This window comes from Typopeltis vanoorti, chromosome 1 (genome assembly GCF_054136105.1).
Source record: "Typopeltis vanoorti isolate ZY-2024b chromosome 1, IOZ_Tvanoo_1.0, whole genome shotgun sequence".
In the NCBI taxonomy this organism is placed as follows: Eukaryota; Metazoa; Arthropoda; class Arachnida; order Uropygi; family Thelyphonidae; genus Typopeltis; species Typopeltis vanoorti.
In genome coordinates this window covers 167,708,380-167,735,151 of record NC_143549.1, presented here as the reverse complement: position 1 = coordinate 167,735,151, position 26,772 = coordinate 167,708,380, and the positions used below count along the sequence as shown (strand labels likewise).

Below are 26,772 nucleotides of genomic sequence, written 5' to 3'. Positions count from 1 at the left end.
TAAAATGTACACAACTGACCTTACAGTTCATTTGCATAACGGCTTCTCAACCTTTTTCCAGTGGCGTACCACTATATTTAATTCAAGATATTTTATTTAATTAGATATACCAGTAAGGCAGTGGCTCATGTACCATAAGTTGAGAATCCCTGTTCTAGTGCATCTTTTTAGGATTGCAAAAAAAAAAAGCGTTCATATGTATTGGCCTAATTCATAGGTTAATTAATACATATGAATTAACCTAATAAAAATTAGATTAATTTATATGTATAATCGTAAAACCTTCAGTAGTGGAGCGATTCATTGTTAACTTCAACTTCCCTTTTATTTCATATCTGAATAAAACTTCATTCATATATAATGATGCACTTGCTAGTTAATAGTTACAACTTCAAGAAGTTTTGAAAGAAATGGAAACTCGAGACCGTTATTAGAGTATACGGCGCACAAAGACGAGCACTATTTTGTCTCCCTTAAATTCGAAAACATATGTAAAATTAAAATCAAGAAACAGTGGCTTTATGGTTGCAATAGAACCGCTCCTAGACATTGCCTTAGTAGGTTCCAAAGTCCTGTGTAAGACTGTTCTTATTCATCATTCTTCTTTCAAAAAGATCTTATTTTTTTAATGCTTCCCAACAACCTTGAACCAATAACATCCTTTGGTCGAATTTTTGAAAGTGACCCAAAATCTTAATATTTTTCTTGGTAAATTCTTCCAAATCTTTAGGCCAGTAAATGTATCGAAATACTCAGACATCTTTAGCAATTTCTAATTCATGTACACGAAAAAATTTTAATGGATTATTCCTTCATCTATTAATGTGTGTCTGTTTTGCATTTTCCTTAAGCTAAAATAATTAGCCAGAAACATAAGGAGAAAGAGTAATTCTTCAACGCTGCTGCTTTATTGACTGGACGATTCACAGGAACAAGTTACGAAAACTAGTTCATCAACAACAAATTCTTCAAATTTAGGAATGAAGAAAGTGTTGCGAAGATGGTTCGCAAGATGCATTATCTAGTGGAAGGTGCTGAATCGTCTTTATGGGTGAGGTGACAATAAGAGTTAGCTTCTTTAAAAATTTGTGCATTGCGTCCAATTCTCTCTGCAAGTTTTTATTTTTTTTTCTACATAAATATCTCAGGAGCAACCAATTGCAACTTGCTTCATTCTGTCGGATTTGCTAAACCCCCTGCATGTTGTCTTTCCTTTCTTCAAACAACTGAACTGCCGTATTAAGAGAAGCCAATGCGCCTGTCAATTTTTTCACTTTAACTTTTTTGATGAACGCTTGGCTTCTTCTTGTTCTGTTTTATTTTTATTTATTTATTTATTTCTTCTTCTTATGAAACTTTTTCAACAAAAAGTTAAGAGCTCTTCTTCTTATACAGCTTCAGCCAGTTGCTGTATTGAGATGACAACACTAAGCGTTATCTTGCCACCAGTGTGTTAAAAAGCTTTCTCATTGTCGAATCCTACGAGAATGCATGAAGAATATATGAAATTATAATTAATTCAGAATATTTTTAGCAGCCCTGAAATACCTTGACGGCAATATAATCTCCTTGTCCATGTGTTACAAGAGTGAGGTGATATTTGGTGATTGTGCATGGATTTACCATCGTAAGTACGGTTGGGTCTAAGTCGAAAACTGATTGTGTATGTATCAAAAGAGTGTATAGTAAGATGACAACTACTACCTAGTGTAGGTTCTGAATTTGAAATTATGTATGGACAGACAGAAAAATCAATCGAACAACGCATTGAAGAACACATTCGAGGTGTTGAATACCATAAAAAAGCAGCCTCAGCTTTGTCATCACACGTGCTCTCTATAGCTGATCAACAAGACACTTCGATTAACGATTAATATTTCTGACATAAAGGATGAAACAAAATGCCTTTCATACTCCCCCGCTATCTGATAGGGAAGCAGTGAGTGGGAAAATGTATGAGCCAATTGCTCGCCCTGAGAGGGCTTGAATATTAAACATCAGAATTGTAGTTTAAGATGGCTTTTGGTATTTTATATTTGAAGTAATCCGTTGCTTCATAATTTGTCTCTAGTTGAACCAATTTGTTGGGGTTCACAGATGCTTTTAAAAAGAACTTTGTTGCTATAGTTTGCAGGAAAGTGTAAATATAGGGGACATCTGTGTCTCGATGGAGTTGCACATTTCTTATGAATCATGGCGTGTTTAGGATCATTCGTAGACATTTATTTTGCACTCGTTGTAACTGGAGAATATTAGTATCAGCGGTATGGCTCCGAGCAGGAGAAACATAAGTGATTATAGGATGAACCATCAGTTTGTAGATAAGTAGTTTACACAAAGAGCCTTCTGTCCAGTAGTACACCAACGTATTTGACATGAGATTTTTGTGTTAAATAGGAAGATGTCCCCTTTATGAAGCATCGGTCTTCTAGTGGATAGCATGGCTACGCTTTTCTGGGGACTCACCTGCAGTCTCCATCTGGAGAACCATTTTTCAATCAGTAGTAGGTTTTCTTCTAGTTTTTTTGATGGCAAGATGCAGCTGTAGAGACCTAGCTAATATTGCTGTATCACCCACGTAGAGGGCCATGATAGATGACAATGGATTGTATGGGATATCACACATATATATGGGAAACAGAATCGATGCTAGTAAGGATCCTTGTGGGACTCCAGCTGAGGTTTCTGTGCCAAAACCTCACCGTTGATCTTGTTTTGCACGTGCCTGTTTAAAAGGTATGATTTTATTAGGTGAACCATTTCCAATGGTATTCCAGTTGAGATCAGTTTATACAGTAATCCGAAATGCCAAATTTTATCAAATTGTATCCAATTGAGATATATCTGTTATGTGATACTATGGAATTCTCGGAACCTAAACTGCTCTTTAGTAAGAATGTTTAACTGGTGCACAAAGGCTGGGAGTCTGGTAAAAATAACTTTCTCAGCAATTTTACCCAAATTTGAGATGAGGCTGATTGGCCAATAATTTTAGGCAGGTGCGGGACTTTTCCAGTCTTATGGATTGGAATTACATCTGCCACAATCCAACAGGAGGGGAAATGTTTGAAACAGAGGATGGAATTAATTATGTTGGTCAGATGTACAATAGCTATATGAGGCAGCAGCTTTATCACCTTTTTGGTGATGCTCTAAGGTCCAGGAGCCTTTTTTGTTTTTTAATTTCTTGATTATATCATATATTCCTGCTGGTAATGTAGGTGCAATTTGATTGGAGCAGGTTACAGAAGATGTTAATGAACATCTGACATGTTGATGGATCTTGTAGATCTGTTGGAAGTCTAGATGTTCGTTTGAGGGTTTACATTGCTTGTCTAAGTTTTCTGCCATTGCTTCGACTTTATCTGCATCAGTGTGGATGAGGCCTAGATCTCTTTGGAGAGGGGAAGAGAGATTTGTTTTTGTTTTTGATCTTTCTGATTAGATTCCAAATGGGGTAATTGTTAGGAGAGATAGATTATCTTTCTTCCCAAAGGTAACTTCTATTTGCTTTAAGGGCATCTCTCACGGTAGAATTGGTCTTATTCAGAGTTTGTTTGTCTTGTGGTGTGTGGGTATTGTGAAACCTTTTTCTAGCCTTATTTTTCTCCTTGATCAGGTTCATGATATCTTCTGAAAAGTGGTTGGGCCTGAGGGCAGTTGTGGAAGTGGTGACTGCTGTAAGGACTGTGTTAATTTGTTCGTTCAGGTCTTTAACAGCTGTTTCAATTTCTTCTTTGGATTTTATAAGCGGAACAGGACCAATATATTTCGGGAGTACTTTGGTCAACCTTTCCAATGATATGAATGAGCATAGGGGAAGACAGTTTTTCTTGGTTTCCCAACTGAAGCATTATTGGATTGTGATTAGATGAAAGATCATTTAGTGTCATTAAACTGTACTGGAGTCTCACATTCTGCGGTATGACTATATCCAAGACATCAGCCGTGCCATACGTATTATGATGGGTAGGTTTAGTGGGACCTGACAAAACTGCATTGTTGGATCTTTTTATTATTATTATCATTATTTCTGGCTACTCCAGGGAGTCCTTAGACTCATCGAGGGAGGCCCTAAACATCATGTCCACACAACTATTCGACATTCTCACAGTATCTATCATACCTTGCCTTGAACTCGCTCACTGTCATAGCACCCACAACAGACTCTGGCAGCTTATACCACTCATTTACCACTGTAAAAGTAAAGAACCCAGCTCTAACACCCTTGCTAACCACATTCTTGCCCAGCTTCCATAGGTGTCCCCTAGTTCTCCCACCACCAGTACTGATCTCAAAAATATCCTCTGAATTAATCCTATAGAATCCTTTTAGCAATTTGAATGTCTCAATCATATCTCCCCTTTTCCGCCTATCAACTAGTTTCTGCAACCCACAAATCTTCAACCTGTTCTCATATGGTTCATTCCATAGACCTGCTATCATCTTAGTCACTCGCCTCTGGATCCTCTCCACCTCCTCCCCATCAAGAAGGAACCGAGGTGACCAAATCTGGGCACAGTAGTCGAGATGAGGTCTTATCAGGGCTTGGTACAGAGATACAATAACTTGCTTGTCTCTGCTCGTCAAGGTATTTTTTAACAACCAAGTGAGTTGATGAGCTGATTTAGCTACTTTTGCAATGTGCCCCTAAACTTCATCTCCCTATCCACCAACACTCCCAAGTCCCTGGCCTCATCAATCTCTTGGAGTACAGTTCCACCAATGTGGTATACTGCTGCTAATCGTTTCACCCCAAAATGCATAACCTTACATTTTGCCACATTAAAATGACATCCATTCTCCTTAGCCCAGAACTTCAATCTATCTGTCATCCTGCAAGCTTTTGACTTCTTCTGCATTCACTATCGCCCTACCCAACTTTGCATCATCAGCGAACAAATGAACTGTTCCACTTAGATCCTTCCCTATACTGTTAATGAACAGATTAAACAGCAGTGGTCCAAGAACAGAACCCTGCAGCACACCACTAGTTACAGGCTGTTCTTTTGGACTCTACTCCTGAATAAACTACTCTTTGATATCTCTCCATGAACCACCCACCTATCCATCTCACCAACCCTATATCCATTCCCACATGTTGTAGATTACGGATTAGAATTCCATGTGGTATCCTGTCAAACGCCTTTGCCAGGTCCAGCAGTATCACTGTAAACCCATTTCCCTTATCCAGTTCAGCCGTCACCCTGTTATAAAATTTGAGCAAGTTACTGAAGCATGATCTAGCCTTCACAAAGCCATGCTGTCCCCTGTACAGTATCTCATTTTCATCAATCCATTCCTGTATTTTCCCCTTGAATACTTTCTCCAAGACCTTGACAACGACTCCTGATATGATGATCGGTCGGTAATTTGCCACCATAGTGTTGGATCCTCCTTTGTGCAGTGAAACTATTTTCCCCTCTTTCCACGCCTTCGGGACTAAACCAGATCCAAGACTCAGATTAAACAACATGGTCAAGGGCACTGATAATTCCTTAGCCGCTTCACGCAAGACCCATGCCAGTATACCATCCAATTGATGTATTCACATTAAGGTTCTGTGATAAGACTATTCACCTCCCCTTCATTCATCACAATTCCCGTATAAACTAATGGTTCCTTCATTTTTTCAATCTCACCACCTGGATGATATACTTTTGCAAAGTGCGCGCTCAGTAACTCCACTATATCGACTGGTTCAGTGACCTCCTTACCATCGTCAGTTTTTTTTCTTGCTTGCAGCATATTGAAAAAACTGTTTGGGATTCTCTTTTGCTTGCATAGCTAGTTTCCTTTCATAATCGGCTTTTGTTGTTTTTACCACACTCGTTACCCTTCTGGCCTGCACTTTATACCGTTCGTGTGCTTGCAGGTCACCCCTTTCTTTAAATTCCCTCCACAGTTGTTTTTTTTTTTTGCAGCTCAAGCTTAATGGTGTTATTCATCCATTTAACCCCTACTTGTTTTACTATTCGGACCCTAGGTATACAATCAGCCATAACCTCCTGTAAATGCTCCTTGACCACTTCCCATGCTCTATCGACGTCCAGCCCTTGCAGTTGTAACCTCCCAGGTCAAGACCTTATGATCATTCTCACCAATAGGTGGCAACATGGTCATATTCATCACAGTCAAATTGTGAGATGCTATTACCAGGTCAAGCACTCTCACACCCCTAGTATTTTCAATTACACGCTGTCTCAGATAGTTATACCTTAATAATTGAATAAAATCCATTTCCTTCCTCACATGTGTCCTCTCCTCCTTCCTCACATGTGTCCTCTCCTCCTTCCAATCAATGTTACCATAGTTGAAATCCTCCATAATAATTACCCTCCTACCACTCATTTCATCAATTTGTTTATGCATACTATCTCCACCATCTATTCCATCACCTGGTCTATAGCAACACCCAACTGTATATTTTATTCTGCCAGTCTCAATCTCACACCAAATAGCCTCAAATGAGCTCCTTTCACTATCCTGCAATACAGCTTCAATTCTCCTTGGCTGCAGTTCATCAGCTATCATTAATAACACCCCTGCCCCCATTTTATTCTTTCTGTCCCTCCTAAACACTCTATAACCTACACATTCTATCCCACTAACTATATCATCTTCCATCAGCCATGTTTCACTAATGCCAATAACCTGTGGCCAGGAAGAGCCAATCAAGGCCAAAAATTCTTCCTTCTTGTTCCTAATACTCCTAGCATTAGTATACATCTTGATGCGTTATTCTAAATGTCCCATTCCCATTTTTTGTCCTAAGTGCTGGCTCGGGTACATTATATACATTTATACACTCAACTGTCTCACTGATGTTTGGACATTCACTCCCCCCCCTCCTTGGTTTCTAGTTTCCCTGGTTCTGCACATCCATTTTCATTTCATTCAGCAACACGTTTCCCAGTCTCCGCACACCAAGTCCATTCAAATACAGGCCATCCATCTTGTATAAGTGCTTTCGCCCATCAAACTCATTCCACACGTCCACGAAATCCATACCACACCGTCTGCATAACCTGCGCATAATGTCATTTGCTATTATGGCCCTCCTTCTAAACTCCTCTCTGTCATACTGCAGCAACAGACTCACCATTTTAAATCTGTCACTCTTTTCTTTCGCTACCTTTAACAATACTTTCAAGTCCTCTCTCATAAAAAATTTATCACCTTTCAATTCATTCGTACCCGCCAAAATTATTAATTCTTTCACCCTCTGTTTTTGCACTCTGATACTCTCACTTACATCCTTAAATTTCGCGCCCGGTAAGTACGATTTAGTTACACTCCCATCTATCACTCCTCTTAATAACGAGTCACCATACAACACTCTTTCCTTAATTTCAGAAACTCTCCCGCTCTTACGCTGTTTATTTACGTTAGCCGAATCCCTGTGGAAAGAGTTTTGCAGGTGTGCTCTAATTGCCGCTCCTCAAGCTACAAAGACTACAAAATAAGTGCCTACGGATGATCCTGGATGCCCCATGGTTTATCAGGAACAACCAGATCCACCGGGACATAAATATCCCTCACATATCCTCACTACTACGCTCCCTCGGAGAAAAATACTTCAAGACGCTGTCCAACCATCCAAACCAATTAATCCAGCAATCCAGAAAATATGATAGCAAAGACCACTGGAAACACAAGAGACCTAAAGCCATCCTAACACCCAACGATGACACTTAACCACCTCTGCCCCCCCCAGGGCGAGCTAAAATAGCTCACAAACTTCTCCCATCACTGCTTCCGCAACAGACAACAGGGAATACAAAAAGCGTAAAGCCTCACCCTCTGCGCCATAAATGTCCTGCGTCCTGCGTCTAATTGCCGCTGCGCATTTTGTATCACTGCGCGCAACCTAGCGATCTCACTTCCTACAAATAATTCCTCATTTGTTTTATCATTCAAACCATTTTCTCTTTCTGTATAGTTGTTCTCACTCTTTCTTAGATCACCGCTCTCATTGCCATCTTGTACATCGTAATTACCTATCAAGCCACTATTTTCACTCTCATTCTGGCTTTCTTCAACCATAACTGTCTCACAACCTGACGCATACTTCAACTCCTCACTTTGCTTACACTTTCTGCACATTCTCCCACCACGATCACTTTCAATCCAAACTCCAGCCTCATTCGGGAATGCATACATTCCACACACATCACATTGGACAAATTCTCTCACATTATAGTTTTTGAACAATGGCGTCGTATTTTTGGACGCCATTATCTTACGTCGCATTGGCGCCATATTCAAATCTATGAAACGGATCGTTAAATACTGAATTAAATAACGGAATTCACACCAAAATCACTCAGACCAAACAAGCTACCAAAATTAGACAATAATACATTATGATTGTAACCTATATTCTAATTTTCATTCAAATTATACTTAGCTTTCGGGAGCTTCCTGAAAATACGACCGACCCTCTCAATCCTATATAGTTAGCAAGTATGTGGCAGTTTTTATTGGTAGTTCGACTATCCCAGGTGGGATGCTTGGCGATTAAGTCACCGGCAATGAAGACTGGCTCTCTCATGCCCAAAATGGTGTCCAAATCCAAGGAGAGTAATGATTTTTATGGAGGATTGTATGCTGCATAGATTTTTAGTCTACCAGCCGAGTTCGTGAGAAGCTCTACACCTGTAACCTCTAGATTAGTAGCAGGCGGGATATTTACAGAGTGATGACTAATGTAATTCTTGATTAAAGTGACAGTGCTGCCGCCTCTGTCAGTTCTGTACGGATGATATTCTCATATTTTGGGGTTGTCCGCTGATCTCATATGCGTTTCACTGATCAAAACTACATCCGGCTGATTTTGTCTTTGGGTGAACTCTTGGAGCTCCAAGACCATATTTCTGAGGCCGTTCGCGTTCCACGCGATAATCTGCAGCGAATCTGGATTTAGTTTATTCCTGAGTTCATGAGTGAGTGCTGTGAGGATGGTTTGTGTATCCTTTAGGAATCTTTTAGTAGAGGATGATGGAGGGTTGGATCTGCTGAAGTCTAGTAGCATATTTGCCAGAGAAGTGATAATGGCTGTCAGGTTTTTGTATGGTACTAGCTGATCCTGTTCATGCGTTATCTGTTTAGAACGGACTAAATCTGCATATGTCCTTGTCTGTTGTTGCTGAGTTGTTCTTTTAAAGGCCTCTGATTGCGGCAGATGGGCTTCTGACAATTTTTCTAGTCTTTGAGAGGCTGTGAAGCTGAGGCCTCTGACTTGGATCTTTTGGGGGGGAGGAAGAGCGTCTCTCTCTCTCTCTCTCTCTCCGATTTTATTTTTTGGGTTTTGAATGCATTTCCTGTAGTTGACTGTGTGTGGGCCACCGCAGTTGGCACATTTAGCCGGGGTGATTTTCGGCTTTTTGCAGATATTGCTTGGGTGTCTGTCTCCACGTTTTAGACATTTAAACTCAGCCTTACACATTTTCTGGACATGGCCAAATTTTTGACATCTGTGGCACTGACCTGTTGAAGCTCTTTTCCTTAAGGGTTCTGGGCTGATTTTCAGTCCACAGATGGACGTCAGGTTATATATATGTTTGTAATCTTGACTGATCTCATCTAATAATAGTGGCATCGGAACTTGCCTTTTTTTGGTCATTCTGCTGACCTTGATGGGTGGTAGGTCCTGATGGTGCAGATCAGCAGCCACTTCTTCTGTGGATACGTCTTCAGACACTCCTCTGAGCACTACCTTCAATTTTCTCTGAACCAAGTGAGAAGATATGATACTGAATGTCTCTAGCATTCATTTCTCCTGTGAGTTTTTGGTAGTTCATCACTGTGGTAGGCTGAATCTTCATGCCATCAGTGACATTTTGCACATGATAGCCCTTAGAGAGATCCATATTTGTTTTTAGCGTAGTATAATCAGAGGTATATTTTCTTTAGTGGAGGCAGAGGAGTCCGAAACGGGACCGCCTTCTTCCATTCCATCCTCTTTTGTGGTTTGGAAGCCGTGGTTTTGTGCTTCTTGCGCGCAAGAAGTCTGAGGGGGCGGAGATCACCAAGTCTCACCTCTCATCTGCTATAGCATTGTCGTCGTCATCCCCCGACATAGAGTATAAATTAAGTTCAAATGTTTTGAGAATCTTTTTCAGTATATTTATATTTCGGTATAATTTATTCGTTGACTAGTCCTCTGTCTAGTGAGTCTACCAGGGCGTCAGCGTCAACCCCACTTATACCGAGAAAACGAAGTCCAAAATCACTGTTAAAGATCGTGGATCAGCGTAGATCGTGGATCCCCGTAGACCCAATCAGCGGTCTGCCCGCAAAGAGAATCCCACAGACGCAAAAGACTGCCAGCAAAACCAAGCGTTGAAAAAATGCGCGAAGTAACAGCAATTTTTAGTTTTATAGTATCCTAATAAAATGGAAAAGGAGTGTTAAGAACTCACTTGGCCACAGAGTAAAAACTTCCCTCCCTAATATACCATACATCCGCCACTGGTCCTCTTAGCAGGTAGGGTCTATACGGCCTTCAGATGTCATGCATTTTTCATGCAGAGGGGCAGACAGCAGGTTTCAAATTGTGTTAACTCTAGTGCAATGTGAGTTTCCCGAAAAACCTTATATAAAATTCAATCAAGTACAGCCTAAAATAACATGTTCGATCACATCAAAAGTCAATAGCGAACCCTCCACAAGACGCTTCGCAAATGAGACATCAAGTTTTATGGGATAAATCAGAACTATTACACCGTTGCAATGATACAACAGAAAGAAATATATGGCAATCTTTGGAAAAAGCATTAAATCCTAAACAATTAAATATTAACCAAAGTATTAACTTGTCTGAATATATCATAGCCTTCATTAATCAAGAACGTTCACGTAAATGTGTGAAGCCGCAGAACGTTCGGAACAATTAGAAATACTTTTTTTAAAAATGATATCAGTCTCTTTTATATAACTGCATGACAGTTGTCATATTTGTTAGGTCTTATTGTTTATTTATACCTGAAGAAATTCTGTATAATTGGGATGAAACGTCGTGTTACTAAGAAAATAAATGTTATTAACTTATTCAAGTGTTCTCCCTTATAAACTTTAATCAAATATCGATGCTGTTGGCATACTCTCCCTCGATGAGTGTTTGGACTCCCTGGAGGTGTCTAATAATAATAATAAAAATATTCATGAACCGACAAAGTTTACATGGGAATAAAAAGGCATTAGCTGATTTTATATATATATATATATATATATATATATAAGGTAGGGGCCCACTACCCAGACCGGTTTCGAACTTTGGAAGTTCGAAACCGGTCTGGAACTGGAAAAAGGATTAAAACCTAACTTATAAAATTGCTCGGTATATTTAACAATATATATATACCCAAGGTAAAAAACTTTCTACATCTTACTCTCATCCTGAGCTGTTATTTAATGAGGTCAAAGCACCTTGTGGCAACTTGTTGAGGTAAAATTCATACATGCTCTGCATTACTTCAACCTTAGCATTTTTAGGTCTGGCTCCCACTGACGAGCCCTCAATAAAGGTTGAAACCGGTCTGGGTAGTGGCCCTCTGCCTTTAACACATAGCATCATACATCTCTGAAAGGAGATATGCTTTACATTAGGGGAAAAATACTAAGGAAAGTGATCGGAACTTACTCCACCTTTACCACGAGTTGCCCCAGTATGACACTACTTACAAGAGTTGCCTAAGTATGGCACTACTTGCAAGAGTTGCCCCCGTCTTGCACTACGTGCAGGCGCAAACTTGACATACTTGTCTGTTTGCTTACTTGGGAAAAAGGATTAAAACCAAGCTTATAAAGTAGTGCAAGTCAAGGCAACTCATGGTATAGGTAGATTAAGCTCTGATCACTATTCTTAATATTTACCTTTAATGCACAGCCCATCTCCTTGAGGAGATGTATGATGTGTATTAAAGGTAAGGGGCCACTACCCAGACCGGTTTCGACCTTTATTGAGGTCTCATCAGTGGGAGCCAAGCTAGAAATAGGAGATCGGCAGCCCATCTCAAGGAGATGGGCTGTGCATTAAGGGTAAATATTAAGAATAGTGATCAGAGCTAATTCTGACTTACCATGAGTTGCCTTGACTTGCACTACTTTGAGGATCAGCTAGACTCGCAATACATACAGGCGCAAACTTGACACACACACACACACACACACACACACACACACACACACACACACACACACACACACACACACACACACACACACACACACACACACACACACACACACACACACACACACACATTTGTTTTATATAGGAATATAATATACATATATATTATGTATACACAGATATAATATGCATATATATTATATTTGTGTTACATAGTAATATATAATATACATACACATTTATTTTATATAGGAATATAATATACATATATATTACATTCTTATACAGTAGGTCTGTGGTTGAGATTTTACATATTTCATAGGCAGCACAGATTGTTTCCATATCCGTAGTCCACATCAGGGTGACCACATCTAGTACTTTCGTACTAGATCTAGTAGGTTTTATAAATTTTTAGTGTTCTAGTACGTTCACCAACAGATTTAGTACTCTTTCTCTCCCGAATAATAATAATAACAACAACATGAGAGTTAGACATATGAGTTGAATATTTTTCTCTTCTACCTCCCTGTCTGTCACATTCAGTGACACAAGAATATGATTTCTCTTTTTTTTTTTTACCTACCCTTCTCACAGTTCGCTAGTCTTCTCTCTCTCCTCCACGATCCCGTACTCAGGCAATCCAACTGGCATTAGCCAATGAAAATATATTCTTTGCTGTTCAAACACTTCTCGAGCGTTATAAGAAGTCCAGCGTTTTTATTAATTTTATTAAGAAAAACTTGTTTAATTCTTCATATTATTTAGATTTTCCTTTAAAACATGGATAAGGGACAAGAAAAACTTTCTAAATTTAAATTTGATTCTGACTCTCAGGGGGAAATGTGTAGTGCATTAGTCAGTAAAGTACATAAACGAGCTATTGAAAGTGAAGATCTCAATGCCAGCCCTTCCCACTCACAAGAAACCACTTATCACACAAGTAATTCAGATAAAAGAGAAAGTGATGCTAGTTATGATTCAAATTCAGGTTTGCAAGATTCATCTAAAAAGATGAAAAAATTTTATAAGCAAAAATTCAAAGAAGAATGGTTGGAGGATCCCATTTTTAAATCCTGGATTTATTCAGGTAAAAGTAAAGGACACACTTCTTATTGTAAATTTTGTGATATAAGCATTAATGGCAGCAAATGTCTATTGATTCGTTATGCAAACACTCCAAAACACTAGCAGAATGCAGAATCTAAAAGAAGCTCACCAGGTATAATGTCATTATTTAAATCCAATTCAAAATATAAGTCGGAAAAATAAATTAAAGAGGCAGAATTAAGATTATGGTCATATGATGAAGACGGGTCCCTTCTGTACAAGGGTGCAATGAACCCGGGCGGCACAATTTAGGGGCGATATAATCGAACACGTTCATAAAAAATAGGGAATAAATAATACACTGAAATGTTTGTGCATATTTGTCACCTTCCAATGTGAGAGATTTCAGTGAGGGGTTGAGTCACTGGGTAATTAAATAAATGGTACGAGCTTCAACACAACTTACTTTAATCGCTGCTCTTAGCACACTGAACAAACATTCTAGAAGTTTCTTGAGTTTTCTTCTTGATGGACCTGTGTTTCACTCAGAATTTCTCCATGAGTGCAGGTCACAAAGATGCCTCCAATGATCTCGATCTTGAGTCTCCCTCTTCCATATTATACCCGTAGATTTCACTAGTGGATCTTCTCATCTTTTAGGTGGTCTTCCTGGTTTTCTCTTTATTCTTGTTGCCAGTTAAATATTCTAGGTGTCCATCTGTTATTCCTGAGTTTGGCTGTGTGACCTGCATATCTCATCCTGCTTTCATATACTGCAGTTACCATATCTTTTATGCCTGATCTCTTTCTTAGTTCCGTGATTCTAACATGTTCCATTTTGTTGATGTTACAAATCCTACGTTCCATTGCATGCTGAGTTATTCTGAGTCTCTTCTTCTTTTCTTGTCGTGTTCCATGTTACATTATAGGAGTATGTTTGTTTATTGTATAAAAATAAGGTTTTTTTTTACTATTTGTGTTTTTTTTTCTTTATTTTAATATACATTCCTCTTAATGTGCAGTATAATAAAATGATTCGTAACGTGTTATTGTACTTCGGGATCCTTTAATTTTTAATGGAATGGGGAGGGGGGGGGACACAAAAATGTTGCACTCAGGAGGCGCGAACCAAAGGAACGACCTTGGATGCTGAACACAATCTGCTTTTGTGGCTTATGGATACTCTTCCAATTCTATTGAAAACAATTGCAACTGATAGTGAAATTGCTAAGAAAACAGAGTGTGGACGCACTAAACGTAACTATCTCATAAAAAATGCATAGGCTGTAGATTCACGCAATGAAATCTAAAAAAAATCCTCCTTTGGTGAATGGACTCCTTTTGACAAGAGAAAAATTGAAACATTCCTCAGCTACAGATTTTACTATTTCTGAAGAGTTAATTGAATTAGCAAAATCTGATAAAAAAAAAATAATGAATAAATACTTCCAGTGTGTGATAGGAGCCTATGTAGCTCAGTGGATGTGGCGTTTGCACACCATGGCGCTTGGCCGCACGAAGGAAGACTTAGTTTCGAGTCTAGTCGGCGACTAGAGGAAATTTTTTCTAATCCTTTTTTGAACCGGTTCCCGAGTTAGTCGATCTCTGGCACAGGCAAGCAGGTTTTTCGTCCCGTAAACTCAAGAAAATCGACCGTAGAACCCACATTATTTCAGAGATTAAATATATTGTGTTAGGGTTAGGGACGACGAGATGGCGGCACATTTGAGCCGTCTCTCTTCACTGTGTGCCGCTTAATTTAGTGATAGCCTTGGGCCGTCTATCTCTGATTGGTACCAGTGGAGATTGAACTGCCCACTCAGTCTCCAAAAGTTAGATGGGTAAACGGCCTCTCCTACTCCCTGTAGGAACAAAAAGGCGTTAGCTGATTTTTACTTCCAGTGTTGTTCTTGTGGGTGGGAACCCCTGTATATATGTAAATAGCATAATAAATAACTGAAAATTTAATGTTACATTATTTTAAACACTAAAATGAAACTAAAAATTATATGGTAAATTAATACACATGTTTACTGCTAGAGTTACAACTGGAACTTCTATTATGATGATTGACAACTGCAGCTCTTGGACTCATAGATGACTATAGTGAGGCGTGTTTGACTTTTTTTTCTTTTCATATTTGTCTTACATGTGTTAATTTAGCAGTTTAACATTGACTTCATCTATGATAATAAGGTAGTAATATCGTAAAATGTCGTAAATAGAGTGAAATGCAAGCAAATGAAAATTTAGTACTTTTTTTTTTATTCAGATCTAGTCCTTTTTCTTGCATAAGTTAGTACGAAATATTTTTGCTGGGTGGTCACCCTGGTCCACATTTCTGTGTCCACATTGTGGTTGTGGAATTTTTGTTGGTCGTGTACTGCTGGCTTCGTCGGTAAAATAAAGAAATTCTTCACTAGAAAAATAAAAGAAAAGAGAACATGAGTTTTTGTACAATCTCGAGGCAAGCTCATAATGTAAAATTGTGTGTTGGCTCTGCAATAAATATATTTAGACACTTCTCTATTTCCGCGAGCAAAGCAAAGAAAGTTGGTGTTGTAAGTACCGTGAATACTGTATGTTATATAAGTATATGGTTGAATGTAGACTCGGCGTAACGACATGAGGAATAGTTTGTGATTAATACCAGAGGCAAACAGAATATGCAGATATATATTTGTACAAAACTCCAAGTTAGTGTGTATTAGAAAGGACAGTATAGAAAATTATATGAGAAACGATATAATAAATGAATGCAGTTTATGTTGATAAGTATGGCAGTATCGTTACTGACTACAATTTGGGTAAACATCCAAGGCGAAAGACATTAAGGCACTAAGTATTCCACAATGCTTTGAAAATCCTACACCATTACAGTTATGAGGCAGAAAGAAAAACTTACAGCTTACCGAGGTCATGTTAAATCCAAACTTAAAACCATTCCTTGCAACACAAGAAAGAACCAATTACGCAAGGGCGAGTAGAACCCATGCAAGGAAAACAACCAGAAAATCTAAAACATTTTTGGGAGGTTTTCTGTTATCAGTGTACAACATACGTTATTTTCTGTTCCAAGAATCCTCTGATCTAGACTTATGAGATGCATTTATGTAAACATTTTGTATTCTGTTGTTTCCTTCTGATATATTATTCATGCAAACTATTTCAGTCTCTCTCTCTCATACACACATGCATAACACATACATATAGTACATACACACATATAGAGAAGAATGATCATTCATTTTTATGATATTAGGATAAATATTGGAAATGTATCTTATAGAAAACTTCCACTCAGACCTTGATTGGCACTTTGCTTTCAGCCCTGGCACTGGTGTAACTTTTTATTTTTATATTGTTTATCCAGTATATTCTAGGTCTGCTTCTTTTTTGAGTTCCAGAAATAAGTCTTACAACTTGCATTGGTAGACCATTTGATGTGCTGTTATGACCAGGTTACATTATCTTTAAATTTTAGTTATGATATTATCTTTTGGACTGGCAAAAAGAACTGATTCTTTGTCTTACCTCAAAATTTGTGATGTGATTGGTGTATATGGTATCTTAAGGAGTCATCTATAGCACTTCATTTTAAATGCCAACAACCTCTTTTCATCTTTTAGGATGGTCCAAGTTTCACTTCCATATAGAAGTACCGAATTAACTAGTATGTTATAAAGCATGATCTGTTGGTAATTGTAAACTTATTATCTGGCTATAGTGGTTTTAGTTTTTCAAGTGCTCTTGTTGGTTTTGCAGTTTTTATTCTAATATCCTGTCTTGATCTGCCACCTTTATTAAAAATATTGCCTAGGTATTTAAACTGATCAACCTCTATAGGTTGGTCGATTGGTAGAGTCTCTGCTACTAATGGCTCACATAAAAAGTTAAGCAAGTTTGAGCATGGTTAGTAGTTGGAAGGGAATCAATCATTCGATGCCGTTGACACACTCCCTCGATCAATCTTTGGACTCCCTGGAGGTGTCGCAATAATAATGGGCATATTCTCAAGTAGGATTTTTTCACTTTCTGCTACAGCACTTCTTCGTTATAACATAGATATTTGCCATTGTTTTTGATTTTTTGGATATATATGGTTAAGCCATAGTTTTTAAGAGTCTAATTTTTTTGTGATTTCTTGAAGATTTGATTTGTTTTCTGCTAGAAGATCAATATAATCAATTTCTCTCACTCCAATGTTAGTTCTCCAGGGCTTTATTTGAGATATATATGAGGAAGCAGTTAAATAACATTGGTGATAACTTGCACTTCTGTCTCACTCCATGCTCCTTGATTTCAGCCATCATTTCAGAAGATGAATAAGAATTGAATCAATCGTATTATTTTGTTGTTTATTCCATAATGTTGCAGAATTTTATTTTCCAAAGGGCATCATGCCCTTTGATTCTATTGGGTAATCTTTCTGTAGGTCAGTAAAATTATGGCACATTCCTTTATTATGTTCTACATATTTTTTTTTCCCAATGATATGGAGCTAAATATATGGTCAATTATACTCCTGTTCTTTCTAAATTCAGCCTGGAAGTATGAAAAATTGAATTCTTGGGTGGCTGATAAGGCTAATTGTCCTCAAAATATTGCACTTTTTTGTTGTTTTCTTTTTTTGGAATGAGAGTAAGGATAACTGCGGCAATCATTGGCCAGATCTTAACATTCCACACATGCTGGCAAATTTTGTGGATGTGCTAACAACAGGTTCTCACCTTTAAGTAGTTCTTGTTGGAATATTGTCACTTTTGCTATTTAAAACCCCTGATTTTGATCTTAAGATGGCTCCTTCTATTTCTCTAAGTATAGGATAAGCACTGTTGTCTGTTATCATTGGAACAATTCCCTCTAAATTTTGTTGGGCCAAGCTATCATCACACTTGAATAATCATGCCATCTTTTCAACAATTTTTCATGAAGAATAATATTTGTTCCATTATCATGCTCAGTTATCCAGCTCTTATGAACAAATTGCTTTGTTAATTTCTTAATTATTTGGTATCTATGTATGTTATATGGTTATTCTTATGAAGATTATCCTCAATTTCTTTGCATTCTTTGTATAACCATTTATCTTTGCAAATTTTACTTCCTTTTTATTCTGTCTGTTCAGATACTTATACTGTTCATTGTTGTTCCCACTGTGAGGAATTGATCATAATCTCTGCTGATCACAAAGTTGTAATATTTCTTAGGTAATCCAAGGTTTATTGATACTGTGTTTTCTTCCCAGGATATTTTCAGCTACTTCAATAACTGTCCTTGAAAACTGTAGATAAGAGGTATCAGAATCAAGAGAGTCATCAGGGATTTCAGCAAGAGCAGAAGCAAGATTTATTTTAAATAATTCTTTAGTGATATTTGATTTAAGTTGGATAAGGTTAAACTTTGGCTTTCTATTTTTCTTATGGGTCTAAGTCCAACTTAAATTAAATTAAAGACGTTACTTAAATGTCAGTGTCTAGGAAAGATCTAGTTCTTGCTGATTTTATACAGGTTTTATATTTACTTTATTATTATTTTTTTTTATAAGTATATAATCAATTAGATTCCATGTTCTTCCATCTGGGGAGTTCCAGGTTCATTTTCATGAACTTTTATGTGGAAAAAAGCATATTAGTTATGGTGAGATTTGTGCAAAGTAAATTCTATCAGTTTCATATCCCTGTCATTTGTTTCACCTAGTCCAAAAGGGCTGGCAAAGGGGAGAAAATTCCTTCCTGTATCTAATCCAGTTTTTGCATTTCAATCCCCCCTTGTACTATTAGAAAGTCTTTCTTAGGTGTTTCACGAATCAAGTTATTGATTTGGTCATAAAAGTGATCCACTTCGTGATATCATATGAGTTTGGTGGTATACGTATATTATGTATGTTATATGGTTATTCTTATGAAGATTATCCTCAATTTCTTTGCATTCTTTGTATAACCATTTATCTTTGCAAATTTTACTTCCCTTTTATTCTGTCTGTTTAGATACTTATACTGTTCATTGTTGTTCCCACTGTGAGGAATTGATTATAATCTCTGCTGATCACAAAGTTGTAATATTTCTTAGGTAATCCAAGGTTTATTGATATTGTGTATACTTGTATAATAGATATATTTAGTGATTTACCCTTTAGTCTTACTACTATTCCCTGGTTTAAGGTCAATGATACAGTGCTTAATTTTTTTTGGAAAAAAGAACAGAACTCCTCCTTCTAGAGTACCTGAGTAAAGAAAGAAATTTCCTTCTTCTCTTGTTAATTTTTCAGATTCTGGCCATTTTGTCTCACATAATCCAATGATGGATTATTCATAGTGATGACTATGAATATGTATATATATATATTCTTGAGAAGATTATAGGAAAATTTGCAAAAGAAAAAAATTGGAAAAAAACAAGCTGTATTCAGGGACAGATAGAGGTTGTGAAGGTCAGATTTTTACTTTATGACAAATAGTTGAGAAAGTATAGAAATATAACAAGGATTTGTACTAAGTTTTGTAGATCTGGAAAAGGTGCCCAGAGAAAACCCTTTCAGAATACCAGAATTATATGGAGTAAATGGAATATTATGCAAAGCAATACTTTATATTATATTATTATATTATAAGTCAGCAGTTAGCATTGAAGGAAATCCAGAAAGATGGATTGATGTAAAATCAATCACCATGTTCATCAGTCAATCAAAAATCAATCATCTTGTTCATCATCTATTTGGATTGCATTATTAAAAAAAGTGACATTAAACTTGATATTAGACTTGGAAATATCAGACTTAGCAGTTTGCTTTATGTAGATGATAGTGTATTCCTAAACACTTTCAGTGCAAGTCTCCATTCTCTTAACTAAATTAAATAACTAACAAATGGGCCTCACAATGAGTCTTGCGAATCCATGGAGGCCCAAATCATCATAACCAAAACTATGAAAATAGGTAGGAACTAGATGCATTGTCAATCAAGAACCTATAGAAGATGTAAAATATTTCAGTTAATTAGCCAATTTTTAGCAAAGATATTTGAGATAATTTTTAATGAAGATGGAAAATTGAATTTAGAATTAGACAACAGAATATGCAAAGCGACACCTGGTATGGTCAGGAGCGAGATGAATAAATTTATGTTGGAGTAAGAGAGAAAATAGCTAAAACATTAAACTAGTAGTATACAAAACAGTGTTCAAACCAGTTTTAAGTTATGGATCTGAGAACACTTGATCAAAGATAAGAGACCATAGATATGAGAATTCTAAGAAAAATTAGGAGAGCGACCAGTGGCATCAATGTCACAATCATTAAATGAAGATATTATGAAGGAACTTGACATTGTTAGCATTCAAGAATATGTGAAGAGGGCTAATCTGAGGTGGTATGATCACTTAAACAGAATGGGAGAGGAAAGTTTAGCAAAACAGGTATTGTTTGATGCCAAGATAGCAGGAAAAAGACCTAAAGGAAGGCAATGATTAAGGTGGATTGATTCAGTCAGAAGTGCCTTATGGTGGCACCTAATCAATGTGACACCTGGACTGATGTGTTCATGTATGGCTTCCTGAATATGTAAGGGATATGGAAATATCAAAGATGATGCAGAGAAAAGTAAACCAAAGATTGTTTCAAGCATCTGTAGAAATTGGTAGATAGGAGTGGAGATATGATTGAGATATAAGCTGACAAGAAGTATGCTAATCAGAAATAATGAAATAATTAATGCATAAAACCTATATAATTTTTATTAGTGATAGAATTTTTGAGTAAGCAAAAATAAGCACAATAAGGTACAATAGATAATATAAGAAACAATGTTTAAATTTAAGTATAATGAACAAGCAGATTATGGCATGACATTGCTGATAGTGTGCTATGACTAACATGCCATGTAATTAAAGTGCTTATAAGTCATTCTTCTTCTTTGAGTGCCATTTCCTATTGGAGGTTGGCAAACACCTTTGCAAATTTTGAGCGATTTTCAGCCACTCTGAACAGTCCCTCAGAACTCATGCCAGTCCACTGTCTGATGTCTGCCAGCCAAGATTTTCTTCATCTTCCTTGTCCTCTTCTTTCACTTATCTTCCCTTTTATAATCAATTGAAGTATCTTATATTTTTCATTACGAAGTAGGTGACTAAGATATGCAATTTCCTTCTTTTTATGGTATCTAAAAGCTTACTTGATTTCCCCATTTGTTCCAGTACTTCCTGATTGGACGTTTTTGCTGTCCATGGTGTTTTTAACATTCATCTACATAACTACATCTGAAAGGCTTTAAGTTTTTTTTATTGATGTTGTCTTCAAGGTCCAAGCTTCTGCACCATACAGCAATACAGACCATACATAGCATTTAACCATGTGGACTCTAAGCTCTAAATTAAATTGCGGTTACACAGTGTATATTTCATAAGGTGAAATTTTTTCTTGCCATTTTAGTTCTAACTTTTATTTCTATTTCTGGATTGCAATCTTCATTCAACCAGCATCTGAGATATTTAAACTTTTCCACTCTTTCTGTTTGTTTCCTATTTTAAGAAAGTGCTCAATTAAGAATTGGTTTCTTGCTTATGACCATGAATTTAGTTTTGGTAATATTTATTTTTAATCCCATTTTTTCACTCTCTTTGTGCACTAGTTCCAGAAGATTCTGAATATTGTCATCCAGGAGAGCTGTGTTATCAGGCATATTGGATGCTACTGATGATTTCACCTTTTACATTAATCCCTTCCTCTCTTCCTTTTAAAATTTTTTGAAATATGGCCTCTATGTTAAAAAGAGGTGACAGCACACATCCTTGCCTTACTCCTCATTTTGATGTTAATAGAATCTGTAATAATGTCATCAACTTGAACAGATGCCTTTTGCTTCCAATATAAGTTTTCAATGATTCTGATGTCTACCATCTAATCTAATTCTTTTTAATAGTGGGGAAGGAATGTCCTAGGTTCGATTCCAGTCGGAGATGTGAGGAGCTCAAGAATCATCCTCAGCCATAGCCAAGTTAGCCAGTCTTGGGCATGGACAGCAGGGGTTTTTTCCCCTAGTTTATCTGGGGTTTTTCATCCCGCAAGCAGGCAAACCGGCCCCGTGAACATACACGGATACAGTCAGAAATATATCACCATAGGGGATGCAGCAGACGAGTGGTGAACCGGATGCATTAATACACCAGTAAACTCCTAATTAGGAGGAGACTCAACCCATCCTAGACAGATGAGGATAGCAGGAGGAATCATTTTAGTATGTTGGACTTTGTCAAATGCTTTCTCAAGTCATAATTAATAAAAAGTATTTCCAAAAAAAAAAAAATTAACAGTGATATTGGATGCTAAATGTAAGAAACATTTGGATTACCTGCAGAAATTAGGAAAGCACATTGCAATCATACCTATTTTACTTTCATGTGTAGAGTAGTGCTTTATCTCTCTTTTTTATAAAGTTCTACAAAAATCAACTTTTCTGGAGGACTTTGATCTTGTTCTGTTGAAATCTATGTTTGGCAGAGGTTGCAAGCCAACTAAATTGGACTTGTCTGACTCTAGATGTCGGATATAATTTTGGCAATCTTTCCCTGTGAAAGCATGCTGACCTTACTGTTTGGCTGAAGTAAGACACCAAATGAATAAGGTGCCTGTGAACACTCACATAGAATGGTATGTTACAACTTGTCTTCAGGAGAATACAGGAAGGAAGATAAGGTGTGAGCAAGGAAAGGAGACTTTCAAGTTCACAGAATGCAGAGCATGCTATCTTTGAAGCATCTTGGGAAAAAAAAGAAATATAAACTGAACGGTCATGATCATCCATACAGCTAAAGAATTTTGATTACCTGTAATGTTTTGTTGCTTGTTATATATATATATTATCATATCTGATCCACACACGAAAGGTCACAAGATCTATAAGCCGATTAGTACCATGCATAAGCAAGAGGACAAGAAGAAAGGAGAAATCTGTTCACATTTTGTTTGAACAGCTGAAAGTTGTATTATTTGAGGAAGGTTGTTCCAAAGAACATAAGTGAATGAGAATGAAAGAGGAGGCAGTTAAGTCAGTTCAGTGAGTTTCAAGATGGACTGTAATGATGGATGATGAGCAGTGGAGTGAGAAGTAGGTTCTTTGCTTAGAGTGATGAGAGTGGAATGCATTGCCTGAAAGTGTGGTGAGTACAGAAACTGTGATTGGGTTTAAGGCATGGTGCGATGATCTTTTTGCGTGATCTCCCAATAGACCTCCCATGTTTGAGTCCTTTGACTCCATGGAGGTCAAATAATAATAATAATGTTCCACTTGTCCAATATAATTGTGTTTTGAAAAGCTTTTCTCTGGACACCTTGTCATATGCCTTCTCCAGATCTACAAAACTTAACTGCAGATTCTTGTTATATTTCCTTGATTTCTCATTTATTTTTATTAAAGGGAAAATCTGATCCTGACAACCTCTATTTGGCCTGAATCCAGCTTATTATTTTTACAGGCTTCACTTCCATAATTTTTCTTAACTGTTTCTCAAGTATACTTGCATAAATCTTACCAGGAATCCTCATTAGCGAAGGTTGTTGGAAGCTTTTCCACTTGGTTATACTATAATGGATGAGTCTTTGATTCCGGTGATTATGATTCGAGATGAGTCTTTGACTCCATGAGGTCTTGGGGTAATAATAAATTAAAGATACCAAGAAATTATATACTTGGTTTAATCCTTTATCCAAGTGTAAGCAATGGGATACTAAGACAAGTAATGTGAAGTCATTAGCCTCTATGTACAAGTTGCCCCAGTCCTGAAAACAGGTGCAAACTTTGTTTGATTATACTTGTATAAAGGATTAAACCAAGTATATAATTTCTTGGTATCTTTAATTTATAACTCATTAGGGAAATTTCCTTGTAATGATCGTATTCAGTTTTATTTGACTTTTTATAGATGGGAACTCTGAGAACTCTACTGCAGTCATCTGCTATTCAATCCTCAGACCAAGCCTTCTGAATTATGCTGCCACTGTAACACTTTTATACCTCCATATTTCAGCATTTCTGGTCAAATATCTTTTACTTCACTTGACTTTGAATATTTTGGGTTTTTGATGGCCTTTTCTACTTCAAGTATGTATTTCTGATTGCATTCCTGTATAGTGTTTTCTATCATCATGTTGTCACTGCTTGTTTCATTTAACAACAGGGGCGGCTCGTGCATAGGCACTGCGGAACTGCAGCACCCCCAATTTTTCTCAATATATAAATATACTTATTAATTTATTTATATTTGCTTGTAATATTTAATTTTATCATCAAAAATCCTATACAATTCTCTTATTTTGTATAAAAAATAATAAAAATCCATCTTGTAGCACTTAGGAGGGTGAAGAATGCTAACAACACTGTGTTTACCACTGTCATATTGTATGCGTGCAAGCACATCATAGTGAGATGCGAGCTATTACTGTAATGCGGCACTGCCCTTCGTGCAGTTCCACTGTTGTTTATATGCAGTTTGCACCAGTAGTAGAGTTTTCGTAGTGCTTATCATGTTTACACCGTCTCTTTAAATATTTTGACATTATAATTAAAGGATTTAATTGTAATGTCCAAATGTTATAAATCCATTCCTTTAATTACAATTAAAAGAATGGATTTTATTTTTAAGTACGTAATTTTGAATTATACTAAACTGTATAATTTTATTGATAATAAACAATACTTTTTCATGAAACAAAACAAGAAGAATATATTTTATTTTTAAGTAATTTTGAATTATACCAAACTGTATAATTTCATCTATAATAAGCAATATTTTTTCATGTTTAATTTTTAAAAAAAATTTTACCATAATTTTGATATTTTATCCAAACACGTATACGCTTACTGTGTGTATGTATATTTCGAAAGTTGCAGCACCCCTACGATTTCAAGCCATGAGCTGCCACTGTTTAGCAATCTTTCAAATTAGTTTCTTCAGACATCTAGAATATCTTTAGTTTTCAAGTCATCTTTATTATCTCTGATTCCTTTTTACTCTTTCTCCATTTCTCTAAGCTTTTTCAATAGTCTTCATGATATTTTGTCACCTTCGTTATATTAATTTTATATATTTCTGCTCACGTCGTTGCTTGTTTAGATAGTTTTACAAATGTTTAATTTTCTTAATTTTTTTCTGTATTCTCTATGAGCACAAGCTGACCTACTTGCCAGGAATTTTCAATATGCTTTTTTCTTCATTTCATCTTCCTGAGTCTACCATGAAGTTCTGATTTTTCTATTCTCAGACAACCTTGCAGACAGAGTAAAAAAATATCATCTTTTAAATTCTACAATAACAGAAATTATCCCAGTGTCTTCAAAATCAATCTGACTGAGATTAAAGGCATAAGAAAAAATATAAATATAAATATGTGCATTAAGAAAATAGTATATGCATCAGATTACTTTCATTAAAATAATGGATTTGAGCAATTTCTTTCCAATCTGAAAATAAAAATTGATAATACCAATAAAACAGACATGTTGTTAGTAATGGAAACTGTAATGCAAAAATAGGCCTAATATTCTGAGAACATGGAGAGAGAGAGTAATGAGAATTGTTGAAAGAAACAAAAGAGGCAATGAAGCCTTTGAATTTTATAAGACAGTAGGATTGATGGGTAGTAACATTTTATTTTTCTCATAGACATTTACAAATGCATATGAACCTCACCTGATTGCCAAGTTAAAAATGGTATTGATTATATCACATTCAACAAAAAAAAAAAAAAAAGGAAAATATCATTTCAAAATGTAAAATCTTTCAAAAAATAGATATGGATTCTTATCATGAAATTACACTAACAAGCAGGGATAGAGAAGTTATTGTCCATGTTTAGAAGGCTTTAATGAGACTACATCCAGTCATCCAAATTCCACGTGAATGAAGAAGTGATGGAGATAATCCAGAGACAACTGACAAAGGTTGTGCAGGTCTATGGAATGCTCCCTGTGAGAATACATTGAAAGTCTGTGGGTTTTGTTAGCTGATAAATTAGCTGATAGGCGAAAAAGAAGAGACATGATGAAAATATATATAAGTTATTAAAAGGGTTTTGTATAGGATTGACACCAAAGACTTTTTTTCAGTACATGGCATGAAGGGAGAAAATGAGGGGTTACCCATCATAATTGTGTAAGAGTGTGGCTAGCAAGGGTGTTATGAATGGATTTTTTTTTTGCTTGGACAGTGGTGAATTGGTTGCAGATGCTTTTTCAGTGAATGGGTTTAAAAAGAGGTATGATAGATATTGTGTGAATAATGGTTAGTGTCTGAATAATCCCACACTGAGTCTTCTGACTTCATGGAGATACCTGTATTATAATAATAATTCTGTCAAGCAGAAATAAAGCTTGAATACAAAGCATCCACTAGTAGGAAAAGATTTCTAAGGCTTGATGCTTCAAAATTAAAGGACTCCAGTACACAAAATAGATTTCAATGATTATCAAATGGGAGCCTCAACCCTTGAAAACACAAAAGAATTTTAGGAAAAGAAAAAAAAAAAAAAGCAGTACTCGGTGTGGTAAAACAAACATTACAGAAAACAGCCTAATAATAATTGGCTTACTACTGAA

At 36.6% G+C, this 26,772-nt stretch overlaps 1 protein-coding gene across 1 annotated transcript in view; it reads left to right on the top strand.

Moving 5' to 3' along the window:
- The first annotated feature begins 15,355 nt into the window (after positions 1–15,355).
- Positions 15,356–26,772, top strand: part of LOC150110627 (ES1 protein homolog, mitochondrial-like) — a 100,251-nt gene continuing 88,834 nt past the window's right edge. The window contains exon 1 of the mRNA XM_090395324.1: positions 15,356–15,744. Within this exon, the coding sequence (XP_090251450.1) occupies positions 15,628–15,744 (117 nt within the window). The 5' untranslated portion in view covers positions 15,356–15,627. The remainder of the gene's footprint in view (positions 15,745–26,772) is intronic.